Below are 21,232 nucleotides of genomic sequence, written 5' to 3'. Positions count from 1 at the left end.
AAGGACCTTTGGAGTCAGCAGTGTCCCTGTGGTTAAAGTCCCCACCTCCTGGGTGTCCAGACCTGCTGATTCAATGTCCGCCTAGCATCTTTGTAGTGCTTCTGTTCTTGGGGTAACCTCAGCACTGCCCTTCCCAGAATGAGCTTTTCAAAGAGGTTGCAGGACCCCACTAGGGCACTATGACCCCATTTCCCAGAGCCCCACAAAGATGGACTCTTCTGGTCCCTCAGACAAAGCCTATTCCTGCAGAAATGGAGGAACAAAGTCCACACAGCTGGGGGCAGCCATTATGCACTGTGGCCCTGCATGAAGGCACTCGTGAGGGGGGCGCTGTGGTGTGGGGCATGCAGGAGCATGGGCTCTGCAGCTATGGAGAGACATTGGTATCGAGGAGACAGTGAAGCTTACAAGGGCCTGACTGGGGGGGGGGGGTGGGGTGGTTGGGGTTGAGGCCTGATTGAATCTCTTGTTCTTTCATGATCCTTTGTACAGTGAACAGAGGTTAAGACATCTGTAAGCCTGGAATGTAGCTCAGCAGATAGTGTGCTTGCCTGGCGTGGACAGGGTCTTAGCATGCTGTAATCCCAGCAGCACGGAGCTAGAGGCAGAAGGTTCAGAAGGGCTGGGTCATCCTTGCTTATGACAAGTTGAGAGTCAGCCTGCACTACATGAGGCCTTGTCTCAGAGTTGGAGTGAGTGTTAGACAGGACAGTGTGAGGAGACTCGGTAGATAGAGCTGCTTGCTGCCAAGACTAATCAGCAGGAGTTTGATGGTGGGAAGAGAAAGATGACAAGGTACGTTGTCCTCTGACCTCCACACACATGCACACACAAGGAGACAGATAATGTACAATAAATAAAGAAGGGTTATTTTTTTTAAAATGTGTAAAGCCACATCTGCAGATAAGAACAAGTCATGGCTGCAAGGCTCACTGTGTGTTCTCAGAATCTGGCTGTTTCAATGGGAACTCGGTCTGTCAGTCGTTTCTCATCAGCCTGCTGGCAGCACCACAGTGCTGACCCAGCTTGTGTCTTCTCTCAGAGTGGCTCCATTCTTGTCTGCCAGCCTTGGCCCTGTCTGTAATCCATGGGTGTTTGACTCTGGAATGGTCTCCCTGGTTGCGTGTGCACGCGAAGATTATCTCAGCAGGACTGCTTCAACAGAAAGGGTGCATGAGGAGAGCAGTTGGTGATAAGTGTCTCACTGCTTTGAAACAAAAGGGCTCATAGTAAATACTCTATAGATGATAGTCAAACCCAAAGTGGTACTAATCTCAAGGAACTTGGTGGAATATGCTGCCCTTGACTTTGCCAAGTACCTTGATATATGTACTTGGCCTACAGATGTTGGCACATTCACCCAATTTGCCACATAGGTGTAGACAGGAGTTCTTACAGGCTCCAAAAGGATATTAGAGAAGGTCACAGGTGACACTACTAGATCTGTCAGGGCTGAAACTAGCTCAGCAAGCTCCTCGGGATGGGCAGGTGCCCACAGGGCAGCATTCCACCATGCACATGTAACATGGTCCTTTTGTACTTGCTGGTCTGCCCAGTGCCATTGATCCTTAGAGATGATTTTACATATCCAGGTATGATTCTAAGTGATGTCTTAAAGCATGCTCATTGACATAGAAAAATATTACTGGATGGATATGGTGGCCCACACCTTTAATCCCAGCACTCAGGCAGATCTCTGTGAGTTCCAGGCCAGCCAGGGCTACACAGGTGTGACCCTATCTAAAAGAAGAAAGCAAGGTTAATAACACACTAACTCTAAGCAGTCTGTACAGTAGCTAAGAATACTGCATCAGTGATGACAAGCCTGTCAGTAGTTAAGCATAGTGGCCTAAGCTGCAGGGAGCTCAGGGAAAGGCTGAGAGACCTCCTTCCTGTCTGACAACTACAGGTAGCCATGTGGCCTCAGCTCAGCCCACTGGGCAGCTTTTCACTGTGAGCTAGCAGTTCTGTAAGAGTCATGTGCAGGGCTACTCACCAGCTGCCTCCAGAGTGGGCCCAAGCAAAGTAGCAAGACCAGGCCCTCCTACCCACAGTTGCAGATTTACAAATGCATGTGGACACCACTTCTGTCCTCATTCCATCCCAGGGCTCCAGACAGCTGGGGCAGTGGGGGATGGGGTTGGGGAGCTGGTCACACAGCATCTACCTTGAAGTTTTCCATAAACCCTACTGTTAAATCTTCCAGGCACGGAATGAGAACTCTTCCATGTATTCAATGACTAGTTAAAACTACATTTCTCCTGAAAGGCCAGAGAGATTTTGTCTTTTGCGACAAACTCACTGTAACTTAGGCCAGTCTAGAATTAACTTTGTAGTCCAAGCAGGCCTCAAACTCAAAGCTGTTTTCTTATCTCTGCCTCCCACATGCTTCAGTCATAGGTGTGATCCAGCTCACACAGCAAGGGGATTCTTATATATAACCACTGAAAGGTGGTCTTTCCTCAGAGACAATAAGTATCTACCCGGGGTGGTGTGTTCTCTGTTGACACCTACACATTCACTTTTCTGTTTCCAGGAAACTGGTGTCATGCCCTGTCCTTTGCTGGTTGGCGGTAGAACTCTGCCCCTGTTGGAGGGAAAGCTTCCAGAAAGGCCTTCAAGCAGATGCAGAGACCCACCAAGAGAAGAAGAAAGAGAGAAAAAGAAGAAGAAGCACAAAAAACGGTCTCGGACGAGGTCCCGCTCCCCCAAGTACCACTCGTCCTCCAAGCCCAGGTCTAGATCCCACTCAAAAGCAAAGCACGCCCTGCCCAGTGCCTACCGGACAGTGCGGCGGTCGAGGTGGGTGTGCCAGCACTCATGCGCTCTTGCTCCTGTCTGCCCTACACTCTGAGCCTCCTCCTGGCACCCTGTAAAGCCAGCAAAGTTTAAAATGAGCACAGGCTGGAGTGTGAGTGAGGGCGTGTGTGTGTCCTGCAAATCCAAAGGAGATCTTTCAGCAAACCTTGTCAAGGCTTGTCAGAGCTCAGCGGTCACTGCCGGTTAATGACTCGTGTGTGCTGCTTATCTCTGCATACCTTACGTATGCTTCCCTCTTCACTCGAGGTGGAAGCAAGAGGGTCTCCAGTTGAAGGCCAGGCTAAGCTACAGCAGCAGGGTTGTAGCTCAGTCAGTACCCCCTGATGCAGAGCGTGCGGACTTGAGTGAGGAAGCTGGGCCTGGTGGTGCCTGCCTCTAACTCTAGCATAGGGGAAGTGGGTACAGCCGGGGCTCGTTGTCTAGCTAGCCTAGGCTACTGAGAGAAAGTCAGGCCAGTGAGGAAGCTTGTCTCATAGAGTACGGTAAATGGGCTGGGTGTGGGGCATAAACCTTTACTAGCACTCAGGAGGCAGAGGCAGGGGGATCTCTGAGTTCAAGGCCAACCTGGTCTATAGAGCAAGTTGTAGACTAACTGGGGCTACATAGTGAGACCAGCCTCTAACATCAGAACACAGGCAAAAACCCCACACTGAGTGGCTGCTGAGGAAGAGCCCAAGGGTTGCCCTCTGGCTTACACACAGGCACACTCACACACACAGTCACATAGAGAAAGAGTTAGCCTCTCCCTCCCACCAAAATTTGCAAAAAAGGAAATTGTAGGTGAGCATGGCGACACTCGCCTGTGATCCTAGTGCCTGGACAATGGAGGCAGGAGGATCAAGGTGTTCAAGAGCTCTTCAACCATATAGTAGATTTGAGAACAGGAGACTGCCTCCTAAGGAGTGGGGAGTCAGTGTTGTACACATTATGAGGTGAACCTGGCACTTGTGTTGAGTTGTAGAAATTCATAGGCTGGCATGCTGGAGTTTTTTGTGTGAGTGAACTTCCTGTGCTGAGTGCTTCTGACTGAAGTGGTGCAGCAGCCCTCCCCTCAGGTTGTGCTCAGTTGTTCCGCACAGTGTCTGAAGTGAATGTAAATGAGGCACCAGTGTACATCTGTTTCCTCTCCTCAGCCTGCTGCCTCTCTAACAGTCTACCAACAAGCCCAGTGCGTAAGGTGCCAGGGGTCCAGCAAGCAGCTCAGCATTGCTGGCAACAGCGTTAGTAAACTTGTTCTTAAAGGATGCCAGAGCATCCCCTTCGCTTGGAAGGCTTAGAAGTGAAGCTCAGCATCCGGCAGTGTGATGGAGAGCTCCTGTCCAGCCTTCAGTTCTCACCCTGCCCTGGATCTCCACGGTGTCCTGCACTCTGATCAGATGAGCTCACACACCCAGCATTCACTAACTCCTGATACTCAGCCTTCTTCTGGGGTGGTGTCAGCAGTATTCACAGACACTGGTGTCCTATGCCTTGGGTGCACAGTGCACAGTGTTCTCTCTGATGTGCTAAAAGTGGTGTGCTTCCTCCTTTACCCACACCCAGCCCAGGGTTGACAAGTGTCTGACCTCCTGTTTTCATTTGGGGTATGTTTGTCTTCACAGAGAGCCTTCGGCTCTAGTTTTTTTTTTTTTTTTTTTTTTTTCCGGCTCTAGTTCTTAAAAATGCAACACTTTTGAACCGTTACTATACACACACCTTGCTATTTCTTAATTAAATGAACAGTTTTGGTGTCCTTTATTTTTTTATATGTTTATTTTTTAACACTCCTAGAACATGTGTTAGAGATCCAAACCTCATAGGTCCATCGACCTCATTCTGTCCAGTCAGCTCTCCCTGATCTCCAAAGGCTCAAAGGGAAGAACAATTCCCTCGTGACTCACAGGCCTTGAGCCAACAGAGGGCTCCCAGACCTGGCTCGCCGCACCTACCCATGCTCATCTCAGTGTGGCACAAACTCCTTACCTGTGCTCCGCCCGTCCAGCCTGAGTCTGCGGTAGACTTGATGTGCATATTTTATACAGGTGCATTATTTACCAGTGTCTGGACATCTTGAGTGTCTACAGGTCCAAGGAGCAAACCCCTACTCCTTAGTTTAATTCTCAGTTAAAAGACAAAATGAAGCCAAAATTTTTCTGACCATTATTTCTTCTCTGACATTAGGCCACCAGTCTTATCTTAATTTGACCTTAGGCGAAAATGTTTTACAGTGTCAGGGGCAGGTTATTCTCAAAGTCCCCAAACTTCGTTTCAGTGGCTGAGGTGGGATCAAAAAAGAACCTTTTGGTTTATCTGGTTAAGCAGCCCAGGTACTTTACGGCAGGAGATAAGTCCATCTATAGTGTTTGGTTTTATAGTTTAGATAGAATACCAAGACAAGGCACAGGCTTGCTGCAGAGTAATAGTATTTTCACTGTGACCTCCTTTTAGCTGCTGTCTGTCCACACCACACTGTCCTCGGCTGCATGGCGGGCCTCAGCCTTTATCCTCTTGTCCTTCTTGCAAGAGGCTAAAATAGAGGCTCATGCTGTGGGAAAGGGCCATATTTTCCCGAGCTGAAACCAGAGCTGCTTGCCCACCACAGACCCTGACAGCACTCTCATTCCCAGGATGGAAGCAGCTGGAAAGCCGTGGTTGTGGCAGGCGCAGTAGCTATGCCTATGATCTCCGCACTCAGACTGAGGTGGGAGCATGTCTAGGGCCAACCTGCTGTACATACTAAGACGGGAAAACACCAAATACAATGTTGCAGTTGTGACTGAGACAGGAGAGCGGGCTTCATACTACCATTAGCTGTTGACATTCTGACCATGGTGAAGGGAGGGCTGCTGCTACTGTCCTGTCTTGTCTTTAACTCTCCTTTCAGGTAGAGGAGCCCATTACCATGGTAACACCTACAGTAGGACATCTTTACCAGACGTGTTTTTCAGGCGTGACACAGACTAAGTGGTCATTTTTAAATGATTGCTAGCTCAAAGTAAAATGCTGCAGTTGTTGGCATCCTCCTGTGGTAGCATACTGCAACCAAAATGCATAATCTTCTCTATATTAAGTGGCTCTGGTCCCACATAAAATGCAGGACAGTATGATTTTTGTCTACTGTGTGACCTGCTCATAGGACAGAAGCTTGCTTACTCCATATGTCAAACTGTAGGTGGCTTTGGATCTGCAAAGGCAACTTCTTTATAATAACGAACGCTCAGTACCTCAGAACGCATGGTGGTTATGAGGATTTGAGTCAGCACTGATGCAAGGGTAGATCTTGCCCATGGTGTGGCTCCTGCTCGCTCTTGTGCTGTACAGCTTTCAGTCTTACTGAGGAGAAGCAGCAGGCACGCAGGTAAATCCTGCGTGGTGGTGTGGGTGTTACTGAACTGACCTGTACCAGGAAAGCGTGAAGGTGTGCTTACCTGTTAACTTCCGAAGTCACTTTCCCTCAGTGTTCGGAGTGTTGAACCCGCCATTGGAGAGGATCTGTTGGATACAGACATTCTTTAAGGATAACTTCATAAATTCCTTCAAATGAGGGAGGGGTGCAAGCAAGGTCATGCGACTTTGTTTGGCTTTACTAGTTTTATTTAGCATTTGGTAAGAAAGCTGGGAGTAGTGGCACACACCTTTGCTCCTAGCAATTAGAAGGCAGAGGCAGGCAGATCTCTGAGGCCAGTCTGGTCTGCAGAGTGAGTTCCAGGACAGCCAAGACTACACAGGGAAACCCTGTCTCAAAAAAAGAAAGAAAAAGAAAAAAGAAAGAAGCCACAAAGAACTTGTAGAGGCATTGAGGTTCTATAAAATTGACATTCTATTTTCATTTTAAATTAGTGGGTGAGTGTTTATTATCCGTTTCCGAAGGGTAAACTCTAACAAACTAGAAAAGAAAGTTTAATCCCCCAGACCTGCCTTTTAAAGGAAGAAATGGGATGGTTGGAACTTCCTGTGTTCCTGTGGGTATAACAGTAGTTTTATGTTGGACTGACCTGTGGCCAAGCCAGGCAAGGCTCAGATACTTGTGCTTCACAATGCTAAACCTGGGAATGGGATGAACAGAGGGTAGCTTGGCCCAATGCAGTTAACCTTCACACCCGTAGCCAGCTCCCACTGGGTTAGATCCACAGCCTGGCTGCCAAGTGACTTGTTGATGTCCCACAGCTGTGAGAAGCCCTGGAGCAGGGAGAGGAGCAGTGCAAGTTGTTTGTGTGGGTGCAGACACTGGCATTCAGACAGTTAGTTTGGAGTTTTATCATTAAAAATTTCCTGCTTCCAAGAGCAAAGCATTATGGTCATTCAGAAAAGGATGTCTTTGTTGCACTATGCCTGGAAGTTTTTTAATTGAGACCAGTTTGTCTTCTTTAAGAAGGCCTATGGTGACATCAAACTACTGATTTACTCGTAGGCTGGAATTCCTGGCTCTTGCCCTGTCCTGGCATCAATATTAAGAGCCTGGTTAACAGAATTAAAAGCATTAAGGCTTACTTAATTAAAGTGAAACCTACCGAATTACCAGCTGTTATTTGGTGCCTTGTTCTGAGCAGGGCTTCCTTCCCAGAAGAGTTGAACACTACTGGGAACAGCCACTGTGTCCTGAGGAATTCATAATACTAATGGCCGCTGCAAAACAGTATTGTACTTCAACGTTTTGAATCTGCAGGCATTTAAAACTAACTTATTTTTCCTAATTGTTGAGTTTATTGTAGAATTCTATGCTAAGCATCCATAGGTGCTAAAGCTTTGAGTGAGCGGAGCTTTCTCATGGCTCTGGTAGCACCCAGCCCGGCACATTTCATTCTGAATGTGAAGTATGTGCCTCCGACCGCAGGCCCTCAGCCTCCCCAGGGATCTTGAGTGTGGAGCCTTGTCCCAGCAGCTCGGCAGTGGCGGCAGCACAGCAGGAGAGGTATCAGGCAGCCTCGGCCTCGAGCAGCTTTGACTCCTGGAGCTCTTTTGAGGGGAAACCTGGTAAACCGGCAAGGTGTCTGACTGCCCCCACCTCTGTAGTCTGTTTAGCCTAGGGAAGCTCTGGGGAGGACACCACCTAGACCAGCCCTGCTGGAGAGGCCAGCATGGGCTCATGGGGACCAGGATGTGACCAGAACTTGATTCCTGAACAACTGTGTGTTGTTTTTATTGGGAGGGAGGAATTCATTCTGCTTAGAATGATTCAATGTAGAACTTTCTCAAATTTTGAAATCAAACTCTCTTAATATTATTTTTGAGTAGGTTGTCATAAAAGCCAAACAAAGAGAGAAGTTTGAGTTTGGTAGGGCTTTCCCCCTAAATTTCTGCTTATTGCAGATTTTCCTGAACTAGCAGATGGTCAGAGAACTAAAGTAAAAGTCTCAAGCCATCATTGAGGAACCCTTTATTAAGGACCTCCATTACCCACCAAGGGTACGAGGAACTTGAGGGTCTTTCTTGCCATTTGTGGAGTATATCCCGGCATGAATCAAAAAAGAGTAAGTATTCATAGGTGGTGTTTAGTCCATAAAACCTCCCATAGACATAAAGTAGTCAGACTGTCACGAGGGCATCATGTGTTGAGCAGGTGCAGGGTTTGGGCTTCATGCCAGTGGGTCTGCAGTATGGTCCTGGTGCCTCCTGCCATATGGCCTGAGATGAGTGACAGGAAGAATGGCAAGGTACAGCCTGCAGTTCTTGGCTTCTCAACCTTTAGTTTCTCCCTACTGCCAATATCTAGGCGCCTTTCCCTGCCTGAGGGTAGGAGTGGCTTGGGGAGCTGAAAGCCTCAGGCTGGGAGAGAGCACGAGGCAGGAGCAGGGAAGCTCAGGCTCAGCCTCCTGGGGACTGAGCCTTGCTGTAGTGTAGGTAGGGGTGGGGAGAGGGGCTTTGCCTCCAAGCTGGCGTAAGGATGCAGGGCCCATCTGCGCAGCCTGCATCTCAGACAGGGGCCTCTCTTGCCTCATGCTAGGGAGGTGTGCACCACTCAGACCAGGCTTCAGACAGAGCTAAAGTCCACCTTGTTGTCTGTCTAGGTCACGGTCTCGGTCCCCAAGAAGGAGAGCTCACTCTCCTGAGAGACGACGGGAAGACAGGAGTGTCCCTACAGCCTACCGGATGAGCGGCAGCCCTGGAGTCAGCAGGAAACGGACCCGTTCCAGGTAAGCTACTGTGTGTCACAGCGAAAAACATGTCTGAAGTCTTGGTGTCTGTCACCTGTGTGAAACAGTCACAGATAATGGAAGGGTGCAGTCCCGGTCTTCAGTAGTGCTGTCTCTTGGGATCATGTGGGTTCCAGGGCACAGTGTGTCCGTGCCTGTGGAACCCTCACAGAGTTTTTCTCTGGACCCTGTTCTTTCTTAACACTAGCCCAGGGTTCTTGCTGTCTTTGCTGGATCTGCCCCAGTTCCTCTTAGCTGTCTTCAGGGAATAGACGTCAACTAGGAAAATGCCAAGGTCTCTCAGTCCTGCTTGGTCTCCAGTAATGACCGCTGGAGCTTGGGTGCTGTGTGGTAGTGACCGGGCAGAGAATAGGTCCAGGCTCTGGACCGCTTCTAGGCATCTGTCTCCAATCTAAGGATAACAGGTCAGCCAACGTGGTTATAGAGCAGAAGTCCCCGCCACTAAGTTTGAATCTGGGCCCTGGTAGCCAGGGACACCCTTTTACCCTGTGAGACATAGTTTCCTGGCACCTCCACCTAGTAAGAGCCCCAGGCTGCCCTGCACTTACCTGTCTAGAGCTCTAGCACTTTCTCTGGCTCCTGTCTCACTTTGGGAAGCCTGTCTACTCTGTGCTGCCTGCTCCTGTCCCTGTGTTGCTCACCTCCATCTCTGTAGCGCGCTGCCTGAGGGAATGAGCTTACAGAGAGTTGTCAGTCAATTGTGGAAGCATGTGTTAGGGCTGAGGCCTTTGTCTGGTTACCAGGAAGCAAAAAGGAAGGCCTGGTCCCATTCCTCTGCAGGGACATGTCCCTAGTGACCTACTAACTTCCACTAGGTCCCTCCCTGCAGCAGCACTCTAGGGACCAAGTATAGCCTTTGGGAGATGTTGGAGCCATGTTTCCAGAATGGCTGCTGCTAGGGAGTGTCCCTGTCTAACACCTAGTGTCACTTAATGCATTGCTCTAGTTCCCAGTTGGACAGGAGTTGTCAGACCTCTCTACCTGTCATGGTAGAAAGGGCTAGAATCTTTAGGCAGCAGTCCTGGATTACAGGTGAGCAATGCACTTCCGGGCCCCAGCCATTGCCCACAGTGCTACCTATAGGATGAGGATTCAGTGGTGGCCACAGAATCCCCGCCTCTGGAGGCAGCCTAAGGTGAAGTAGCACAAAACAGCCCGTTAGCTGCTCACAGGATAGGCTGTTGATTGGGGAAGGAAATTACTTTCCGTAACCCGAAAAGGCAGCAGAGGAGCTTTGAGGCTGATGAGTGTCAGCAAAGGTTTGCTATGCAAGTTCGTATTTATAAATTATATTCCAGCCTTGGTAATCCTACCAGCTACTGCAGTACACAGAATTCATTCCTGAAACAAGTGGTTTAACATTTGAAGTTCATCATCACCTTTGGTATATGTAAAGGGCACGGTCTAAAATTAATTTTTACAGCCAAAGATCTTTCTCAACAGAATTCTTGCCTTGCCCTCAAACTAACCCTTACGTTAAAGGGAGATGGTGGGAGAAGGTGGTAGAGGGCTGGTGTCCACGGTGCTGGGAACCATTCCGTCTTAGGCATAGGGCTTAGGAAGCCTCTGGCCCTTCTGCTGCAGCACTGTCTTCCTAGGGAAGAGGCAGACAGCTACCCTGGGGGCCTCAGCTGAGCACTGCTGCTTCCCCAGGAGCAGCCGCTGAGAGCCTGCAGCGGCTCCACTTGCCTGCCGTCCAGCTCCTCTAGTCCTGTGTCAGCACTCCCTCACTGCGTCTCAGTGTCGGTGCCGAGGCAGCGTGGGCCTCGGTTCCATGCTCCTTGGTGTCCGGCAGAAGGACAGTGTGCTCCTGCTGCTCATAGCACTCAGCCGGAAGCGTTGGCCTGCAGACTGGTTACCGTGCTGACCAAGGGCTCGGGATTGTTTTGGTTTTTGTTTTTCAAAACAAGGGTTTTTCTGTGTATCCCTGGCTGTACTAAAACTCACTCTGTAGACCAGGCTGGCCTCAAACTCAGAGATTGCCTGCCTCTGCCTCCCTGGTGCTGGGGTCGCCACCACTGCCCTGCCCACTAACTACGGGTCTTACCTTGGTACTGAGAGCACCTCACACATGTGGTCAGCAGTTCACCTGGCTGCTGTGCCCTTCTGCTTCCCTCTGGCTCCACCCACTGCCCTTCCTTCCTACGTTGCTAAAGAGTGCAGGCCCACAGTGCTGCAGGGTTGTGGTACTTGGCACAGAAGGAGTGCCTTGGTGATAACGCACACACCTGGTCCCTCAGCTAAAGTTGCTCCTGTCTTGACCTCTGACCAAGCAGCTCACCTTCCAGTGGACACTGAGCAAGCACGGGAGCCCTTCTCCCAGCAGTTTCCTGCCACCTTAGTTAGTGACAGCAAGAATGGCTACTTTCTGTTCCTGTCCCTCCTCTGTTGTTAGCTGGCCCCTCTCTTGTTCAGCACTGCTCTGGACAGGTAGACAGTACAATTTCCTGTTGCCTTATTCTGTCTGATTGTGACAGACTCCAGGAACCTCCAAGCCAGTGTGGGGTCTGGGATGGAGCTCAGTGGGTAGAGGACTCAAGCTCCTGGTTCAGTCTTGGCCATAAACAGGGCCTGCCTATAGGAAGGTGGCAGGTGAGGACGGCAGGAGTAAAGGGGTCATCTCTGCTACATGGCCAGTTTGAAGCTAGCCTGGATCTTTTGTCTCGAGGGAAAAAAAGACACTTTAAAAATAAATACACTAACGGGAGATTTTAAAAGGCGAGGAAGATGCAGTTCCCCGTTCTAATGGCAAGAAGGTGACAGCTGACTCCAAGGCAGGCGTTTTATCATTGGGATGTGATGTTCAAAATATGTGCAAAATGCAGTGATGGCTCTTCCAGGGCTTAGAAGAGAAACAGCAGAATACAGGGCAAGCAGAAAGCAGACACCAGTGTTCTGCAGCCATGGCCAGCGCACAGGGGCACAACACTGACCAGGACACTGGTGCTCAATGTTCTCTTCCCACAGCACAGTGTGCCAGAGACCTGTGACAGTATGGAAAGCCACAGATGGGTTTACAGCACACTGATTCACTCTCGCCAAGAGAAGTGTCAACCATGTTTGGAACTGGGTAATGTGAACGTATGGCCTTTCTCCTGTGCAGGTGCCAGCTGGGAAAGACGTGGCTTTCTGTAACTATACCACAAGAGGACAGCAGTGTGGGGAAGGAGCTAGGCAGGGTCAAAGCAAGGAGGTCATGAAAGTGAGGTGAGACCACTTGCAGCGGCAGCGGGAAGGGGCAGAGTCAAGGGCTGTTCGCAGGACATAGGCAAAGAATTGATGGATCTGTGGTTAGGTTGATCAAGCAGGAATGGCCTACAGACTTGTAAATGGAGGAACTGGGAGACAGACTGAGACCAGGATGGTCAAAGAACAAAGGCGGAGGACTTTGACCGCCTAGATTTCCATGGAAGGTGAAGTCAAGCTTCATCATGAAGCACTGACTGTAACTCCCTCAGAGCCCACACTGTGGCCTGGGCCTGTGCTTAGACCACAGCCCTGAAGCGGTCAGGGGGGACCAGAGACTTCTCTAGTGGGATGAGAAAGAACAAACTACACACGTTAGTGCAGTTTAGTCTAAATGCACAAGTCAGAACCAGAAAACAGTGTGTCTGAGACTAAAGTATCTGCCACACAAGCAGGAGTACCCAAGTTCTGTCTACAGGATGCAGGTAAAAAGCCGGACAGATGGCACGTGCTTGTGATACAGGACCAGGGAAACAGAGGCAGGCCCCTGGAACTCAGCAGGCAGAGTTCTGAGTTTAAGGCCAGCCAGGGCTCCACAGTGAGGCTCTGTCCTAAATAAATAAATAAATAAATAAATAAATAAATAAGGATAGCAACTGAAGAATGAGGTCTGAGGTTGTCCTCCTCACGCACGTGTACACCCACTCAAAAGAACACAGAAGAGACCCCACCATGGGAGGAAAATGTGATATAATCAGTGTCATCAGAGTCAAATACCTGCCTCCAGAGATAAGCAAGAGACCGTGTGGTGAGTCCCCCTGGAAAGGTTCCTGTGTCTGACCAGAAGCCACTGAGGCACAGAGATACACTTACCAGGGTACACTTAGAAGCTGCTGAACATTGCCAGTCGGGACTAAGGGAAACGGTGAGGCCATGCGTTTGCTTAGTGTGAGTGGGTGAGCGTGCTTGCCAGCCCGTGTTCATAGCTGCACCACGGCTCACTGTTTCTTACAGGTTACAGGTAAACCCGCCGGATTTCATAGCTGCTCTTCCCCCAGGGTGCACTGAGAGCATTTGGTTAAGAAACAAGGAGATGTGAGGTGACCGAAACTGCACACAGGACAGTGCTGGTGTTGGTGTAAGAAAGTAGAGGCATGTCCAGTTTTGCAGGAGACTTGGGAGCACTGCAGAGCCCCACAGAGAGTGGTGCGGGGGTTGGTTGCTAAAAAGAAGACGTCACGATTGAGTGTGAAGACTGGCATAGGCTGAAAAGTACATTGAGGGAATGTTCCAGAACAACAGGCTGCAGTGTTGCTTTGGCTACTCAGCAACACCACAGAAGGCCAAGTTGCAAAGTGCACCTCAGCCACTTCAGAAGTGAGCAAACTGCAAAAGCTTGACTTCTTCCTGTGTGAGGTCAGACTGTTAAGATGAAACCGGCTGATGAGATGGCTCAGCAAGTAAAGGCGCTGTGTTATGCAAGCCTGGCAACCTGCTCTGTTCCCAGGGCTCATGAAAGGGTGGAAGAATGGGAAACCATCCTGTCATCCTCTGACCTCCATATTTGCTCTTAAGTGTGTACACGGCGCGTGCTCACGTACACACACACACACACACACACACACACACCAAGCCAAGCTCACAGTTCAGTTCTGGTTAGGAAGCCATTCACTCTTACTCAGTATATAGCATATAGCTACACAGCCCTGGCCAGCTTTGTGGCCCTGACCATCCTGAGCTGCCCCCTCTGAAACCCAGTTCATCTGTGTACACAAACACCCCAGCCCAGCAGCTCACCCTGCGTGTGCCCAGTATCTGAACCATTTCCTCTTAGATCCATGTCTCCTTGCCAAAGGACACCAGACTGCCACCCACAGCTCCAGCCTAGGGACACTGCCTTCCTGGAGCTAAATCTCAGTCACAAGCTATTGTCCTTCTGGACTTTGGTTATGACTGAAGCTGTGCTGGATCCCCGAGGCAGCTGTGCTCCTCAGGCCCAGGAGTCTGCTCTTACCTGGGTGCTGCACGGAAAGCCAGGCTGGAACACTGGTTGGAATGACACAGCTGGCCTCACAGGGGCCTCTGTGCGGAGTCTGGTGCCTGCGTGGAGCCCACTGGCCGACTGCTGATGCTTGTCAGCCTGTAAAAACCTGTGGGCACTGGAGTTGAGTATGGAGTGTGGCACATCCATGGAGTCTGCATGCTGCAGACCCCAGCCATACCTTCTCATTAGGCAGGAACATTTTGCATCATGGCACCAAAGAAATAGAGGGGAATCACGCAGCCTAATACGAAACAGGATGCAGCCCAGTGTCACAGTTGTTTCAGCCTTGTCGATCAGTGTGGACAGGCTTTAGTGGGCCCTTCTTGGAGGATAGAGGACCAGGCCAGGTTGGGGAGGGCCTCTGTGATTCCTCTGGAAACCCCAATGCCACAGAGCTGGGGGTTCGTGGTGGTCACAGGAGAGAAATGGCCAACAATGATTTATCAGTGTTCCCATTTAAGTGGACACACTGTGAAAGGTACAGCTGAGCAGGAAGGCTGCCTGGTGGGGTCCTGCAGCCCGGGAGGGAGGGAGGAGCCCTCGGAGGCAGTGAGAAATCTGCAGACCATCTCAAGACGGACTTTGTGGGAGGTGGCATGCAGGCTGGCAGTGGCGCTACCACCCTGTGTGCTGGAGGTGCTCTGAGGGGATATGCAAGGTATTCACCAAGTATGCACCCTCCTGGTCTGCCCACCATGTGTTCATGTGTACATACATCTGTACATGGTATAAACAGCTAGACAGTGCCAGAGCCCTCAGAAGGAGTGGAATGGGGCCGGATAGGCTTGGGAGCCCTGCCCTGCTGTGATGTGAACTGGGCAGTAGCCAGAGCTGAGCTGGCACTGCGTATATCAGACACTCCCAGAACAGGGCCCAGGCTGCCTTCTGTGTTTTCAGCAGATGAAGCTGATGTACACAGGATTTGGCTGATCATTTCTTATCGTTTGACATGAATGAGAAAGCAGAATAGACTTTCCTAGAGGCTTTTCTTTGGTGGTTATCTTGGTATTTTCAATGCAAATAGATGATTCGTCATACATTAAATGCCAGACATTTCCCTAGGACTAAGCTTCCCCTATGCAGAGGCTAGCTTCTGGATGGTTCTTTTAACACCCTGTACTCTGTGGCTGCACAGGCTCAATTGACTGAAGGATTACAGCTGTCTAAGCATGCATGTGAGGCTGGAGATAGACTCAGCTGCTAAAGTACTTGCCCGCCATGCACGATGCCTTATTCAGTTTGCCTGTAACACACGCGCACGCGTGCGCGCGCACACGCACACGCACGCGCACACACACACACACACACACACACACACACACGATCGTGCATTCTGTAATGCCAGAATTTGGGAGGAGGAAGAAGGAAAATGAGTGTATGGTCATCCTCAGCTTCATAGTTAGTTCATAGCCATCCTAGAATATGTCTCAAAAAAAAAAAGTCACGCAAGTTCAGACTGCCCTCCTGTCCAGCACTCCATGTCCCCTGACAAGAGCACTTCCCTTTCAGAAGTCCCCATGAGAAGAAGAAGAAACGGCGCTCACGGTCTCGCACCAAGGCCAAGGCCCGGTCGCAGTCAACATCCCCGAGGAAACAGGCAGCACAGCGTCCCTCGGCCCACTCGGCCCACTCGGCCAGCATCTCTCCTGTGGAGAGCCGGGGCTCCTCCCAGGAACGCTCCAGGTAGCCATGCCTGCTGAGTGGCTCTCAGTGGGAAGGAGCAAAGGGGAGGGCAGCCAGGCCTGGACAGCACCCACTGTAGGCAACTCCCGAATCCACGCCTTACCAGGCATCCAGATTCCTTCCAAAGGGAAAGAGCTCCTGAGGTGCCATGCAGGACTTGGTGGGTCTCAGTGACAAACAGGATCTCAGGAGTTTATTCCTGTGGGAATTGCATTTACCAAACAATCAGGCCTTGAAGTCCAGGGATCTTCAGTGGTCCAGGGCTGCTCCATGAGGGACACAGCTCACCTTGGGGTCAGCATCTGAAAGGCCTATCCTAGAAGGAGTGTAGGGAGCTCCAGGACATGGGTGCTGTCCACATCCACGGAAGCCTTGCATGGGAAGCAAAAGCTACTGAGGCTGCTGCTCTGATCCCAGCAGCCTTACTTTGGGTGCTCCTTCCCTAGCCTGCTCCTTACTGTGGGTGCTCCTTCCCTAGCCTGCTCCTTACTGCGGGTGCTCCTTCCCTAGCCTGCTCCTTACTGTGGGTGCTCCTTCCCTAGCCTTCTCCTTACTGCGGGTGCTCCTTCCCTAGCCTGCTCCTTACTGAGGGTGCTCCTTCCCTAGCCTGCACCTTACTGTGGGTGCTCCTTCCCTAGCCTTCTCCTTACTGCGGGTGCTCCTTCCCTAGCCTGCTCCTTACTGCAGGTGCTCCTTCCCTAGCCTGCTCCTTACTGCGGGTGCTCCTTCCCTAGCCTGCTCCTTACTGCGGGTGCCCCTTCCCTAGCCCCCTTTCCCAGCGCTTACGTAATGCTGCTGGTAAAGTGTGAGCTGTTTCATGTTATGAGGCCCTGGAAGCAGCTACACAAATGCATGCTCCCGGGATGGGCAGGTGGCTCCGTGGGGCAAATGCTCACCGTGTAAGCACAGGGACCTGAAGCTGTGCTCTACAGGAAATGGGAACTGCCCTTCTGATGCTGGGATGTCTGAGCCTCTGTTCTTTCCTCTGCATTAGGGGGGTTTCTCAGGAAAAAGATGGCCAGATCTCCTCAGCAATCGTCTCCTCTGTGCAGAGCAAAATAACTCAGGTAAGAAGGGGCTCTGCTTTCCTTTCCACCTTTGTAATGCCATGTCTTCCTCTTCTGATAACTGTCCTACTTGTTTCACCAGTACTGACCCAGTCAAAATCTTGGGCTGCTTACCTATTGACTCTGGTGCTGGCCTGCCATAGTCCATCACTAGGTCAGAGCCTAGCAGGAAGGGGAAGGAATTACTTCCTGGGGAGTCTCATCTTCCAAAGGAAGCTCATGTCCCGTGGGGTTGCCATCCTAGTCCACATTTGTACCCTCGGGCCACATGTGGTCACAGCTGTGAGAGGTTTGTGACAAGACAGAGAGGGTGACCTTGATCCCTGTATGGCCTGGAAAGAGTTCACAGCTGCGTACATGACTCAAAGGCGTGGCTGCTGGAAGTTCTGCCTCCTGTCCTCACCATGGCCCTCACAAATCTGGTCAGCAAGAGGCTCAGGTTTCCTTCATGTCTCCCCACACAGGATCTCATGGCCAAAGTAAGAGCAATGCTCGCAGCTTCAAAAAACCTGCAAACCAGCGCATCCTGAGAGCCTGCCATGGAGCAGCCCCGGGCGAGCAGCACGGCTGTGGCCACAGGTGCTGGGCTACTGCTCAGAGCAGCCACGGTCCAGAGGTCAGCAGCTGAGCTGCCAGCTCACGCCGACCTACACGCGCCGACCTACAGGCGGCCATCCAGGTTCTCCAGCCCGACTCCCTGGGTCAGTCGGCGGCTTTTGTAAATTTTTGGTGACATTTTCTGTTTCAAATTTTTGACCAGCAGTCTCTTACCTGTATATATGTAAATATATCATGTTTCTGTGAAAATGTATTATCAAATAAAATGGGAAGAACACCTTTTCTAGCTAGCAGCCTGGGACAGCTCCTTCCTTTGGTATGTCTGTCAGTTAATAAGCCAGCGTGTGGGGAAAGCAGGCTTCCTTCCAGTGCCTGTGGAAGGGGTGTGCGCTGGGATGTCCCACCTGTGCCCCTGAGAGGCACTGCCAGGCCCGTCAGTCAAAGGTCATCCTAACATTCAGGCTCTTGATGGCTCCGTGAAGATGCAGGTTTGTGTGTCCCTCCGTTCAGGCCTTTGCTCAGCACACAGGGTCCTGACATCAGAAGTGAAGACCTGCTGTGCTAGGCTGAGACCAGAGCCCCGTTTCCATCCTGACACTGGAGCCTGTTCCGGACTCTTCTGTGCTGCTCAGACTTCCCTTGAAGGTTCTGCCATGTGCCCTACCAGAAATGGGTTCCTTTCCTCCGAGCAGTGGCCCTCACTGTAGGCCTGGTGCTTCCATCAAGACACTCAGAGCCTCCAGAGGCTGATGTGGGCAGGGCAGGAAAATGAGTGTCCATGAGAGATGCACCGACAACCGAAAGGAACTGCTGGGCTCCTCCATTGGGTACCCAGGGGTTCGAGGGATGCCTAGTCATCCCCAGCAGGCAGGTGGCAGCTAGCTCTGTGCTTCCTTCCCTCAGGTGTGTCAGCTTGTATCAGTGCCCAGACCTCCGCCTCCTTAGCCCCAGTGGCTGCAGCCACAAATGGTGACTTTTATATACATATGTACTGAAGATGTCCTCAGAGGACTCCCTGACACTACTGAGCGTGCCTAATCTGAGTCTCCCAATTCCTAGGCAGCCACTCCTCCCTGTCCACAGCACAAACCTCAGGGAAAAACATTGTATTCTCTCTCGCACACACACACTCACCTGCCTATGGGGACCACCGAGTATGGGATACGTCTAGAGAGCAAAGGTGCTGACCAAAGGTGACAAGCACTGCCACACTCACGATTCTAGACTCTTACACAGAATCAGATAAATGGAAGGGCTTTGTTGGAAGTTGACAGAGTATCACTGCCTGGACTTAAACTCACAGAGATCTCACCTCTGCTTCCCACAAGCTGGGATTAAATGTGTCTGTCTGTCAGCTCCTGTCTGTTTTGTTTGTAGATTTTTTTTTTTACATTTATTTTGTGTCTGGCCTCTAACTCACTATGTAGTCAAGGATGACTTTGAACTCCTGATCCTCTTGCCTCCACATCCCAAGTTCCCAGATGTGTACCACCTTGCCAGGATGAAGGAGCTCCTTTTGAGTTCTTATGTTGAGTGATCAGTAAGATGAAGTGGCTAGTCTGTTCTACATAGTTCCAGACCAGCCAGGGCTGCGTAGTGAGAACCTGTTCCAAAAGGGGGCAGAGGGGACTGGAGAGGTGGCTCAGTGGCTAAGATCAACGAAGGACCCCAGGTTCAATTTCCATCACCTGTATGGCAACTCCCAGCTGTCTGTAATCCCAGACTTAGGGAATTGCATGCCTCTTCTGGCCTCAGTGGGCACCGGGCACACACACAAAAGTAAAAATAATTATCTGTTTTAAAAACCTGGTCGTCTTTATGTTGCTCTTACATGATCTGCTTACTGGCTGTTTATTACTGAATCATGCTCTACCAGAGCATGTCACATGTATACTGTGACAGTGTCAGGGTGCTGTCCCAGTAAAGCAGGGCCAACTGCTCGGTGCCACCTGTGGTTGTCTGTGTCTTGTCTTTGGTTATCCCACGCAGTCCCCTTTCATTGCTGTGTCATTTCTACTGTGAGCCAGGATTGACAGTGTCAGCAGGAAAGGTGTCACTCGAGAGTCCACATCAAGAGCAGTGCCAGCCTCTCCTCTCTGATCTGAATGTGCCTGTTCTGTCACGGGAGGGCACAGTGGGTGACAATAACTAGTGCTCTTCTTTTGGAATTCCGTGTGGGATTCTGTCAGCTCCTGATGGAATGAGGAACTTCACAATATCTTTGTTTTGAGATGTCTAGGACCTAGAGTGGTGCCACCTGGGGACAGGTTCAAGAGCACAGCACTCGGGAGGATGTGGGGTGTGTTTGGACAACTTGAGCAGGACCCCAAGTGCCTTCTTCCTATAAATAAACATCAAGCTGGGCCAAGCCCTCTTCAGGACAAAGCTGGTCCCTGCACACCCTCCTTTGTGACCTCCTTGTCTGTAAGGGAGCTGATCCATGCGTTCATGACTACAGGCTGCTGGCTATTCCTGTGATGAAGCCTCCTCCCACTCTCCCAGAGAGACACACATCAGTGGTCCTGCCAGCCCCAGCCAGCCAGCCGTCTCCACCCTTTTCAGTTGTCCAGGTTCAGGGGACAGCTTTTATGGGTACAGCCAGCACCACCATGTGTCCAGTGGGGACATTCAACCTCAGAGGTGGTTACCCAAGAAGTGCTATTACCCAAAAAAAGCCCAAGGAGGTTAGGTCCAGATACTCGGGGTTTACCGCACTCCATAATACAAGGGCTGGTGATGACACACGTACCCCGGCCCTGCACAGGGTCAAAGAGCCTATGTCTTGAGCTCCCCTGTGTCCACTGAGGTTCCAGTCATCTTAGACCATGCAAAGAAACCCTGAGGGACAGCTTGCACTGTCTCACTTCAGTGGCATGAAGAGTTGCTTTAATTACAGGCTCATAAGCTGCTCCGCAGGCACAGTTTAGGGAACCATGGACATCTGAAGCAGATTTGAGAAGGCATTTGGGGGGCTCCCCACTCCCCCCACCTCTCAAGGCAGAACAGAAGCCTCTGTGTCCTGCCCAGGACATCACATGGCGATGAGGCCAGGATGATCCCCTCACCAACCTGGAAATGACCCAGGTTTCCTTTGGGGTACAATCTTCCAATTCAAAAGTATACACAAAACAAATGGAATGGCTACACTGTAGGCCATGTGTGACCTGTGCCCCCTGGGCTCCTGAGGGTGCCTCTGTTGTCACCTGGCAGCCTAGGGCTCAGTGTGTCCGGAGGAGGCCTCACTGTCCTGGCCACGCCCTCTGCTCAGGTTTACTGGGACCATCCAGGAACATCCTTCCCATAGAGATGCCTCCAGGGAGAGAGATGAAAAACACAGCAGCCCCAGATTTGTGCACGCCTCAGCCCCAAGAGGGCAGTGGGAGGCCAGCATACAGAAAAGTCCATCGACCATTGAAGCCTTCAAGAGCACTGGGCAGGTGTTGGAACTGAAGAGACAGGAGAGGAGGCGGGGTGGGAACGGATGGCACAGGCAGAGATGAATGAGGGGAACAGAAAAGCAGTGGGGTAGGGGTAGGTGTGGGGCTGGGAGTAAGAGCTAGCATTCTGCTGAAGAGAGATGAACGAAGGGAGAGAAGGACCAGCTCAGAGCCCTCCACCCCACCCCCGTAGCAATAACACCCAATGCTCAGACTGGCCCCTGAGTCCATTTCCCGGTGACAGGACTCCTTGGAGAACTGGCTCACACCAAGGCTAGAAAGGAAGGGCGCGGTAGAAGCAAG

The 21,232-nt window shown here is 51.0% G+C and overlaps 1 protein-coding gene across 6 annotated transcripts in view; it reads left to right on the top strand.

Moving 5' to 3' along the window:
* The window catches only part of Sfswap (splicing factor SWAP), a 68,493-nt gene extending 50,708 nt beyond the window's left edge, over positions 1 to 17,785 (top strand). For 3 of the 6 annotated variants that reach the window (XM_028766252.1, XM_028766251.1, XM_028766255.1), the window contains 6 exons: positions 2,537 to 2,802; positions 7,634 to 7,786; positions 8,808 to 8,933; positions 15,694 to 15,867; positions 16,862 to 16,934; positions 17,399 to 17,785. In XM_028766252.1, coding sequence (XP_028622085.1) covers positions 2,537 to 2,802; positions 7,634 to 7,786; positions 8,808 to 8,933; positions 15,694 to 15,867; positions 16,862 to 16,934; positions 17,399 to 17,464 — 858 coding nt within the window. In that variant the 3' untranslated portion in view covers positions 17,465 to 17,785. Of the gene's footprint in view, positions 1 to 2,536; positions 2,803 to 7,633; positions 7,787 to 8,807; positions 8,934 to 15,693; positions 15,868 to 16,861; positions 16,935 to 17,398 lie in introns of those variants that run through there. The other 3 variants (XM_028766256.1, XM_028766253.1, XM_028766254.1) reach the window with 2 other exon arrangements.
* Positions 17,786 to 21,232: the final 3,447 nt, after the last annotated feature.

Source organism: Grammomys surdaster, unplaced genomic scaffold, assembly GCF_004785775.1.
Source record: "Grammomys surdaster isolate TR1022 unplaced genomic scaffold, NIH_TR_1.0 166, whole genome shotgun sequence".
Taxonomy (NCBI): Eukaryota; Metazoa; Chordata; class Mammalia; order Rodentia; family Muridae; genus Grammomys; species Grammomys surdaster.
This window is presented reverse-complemented; position numbering and strand designations above follow the sequence as displayed.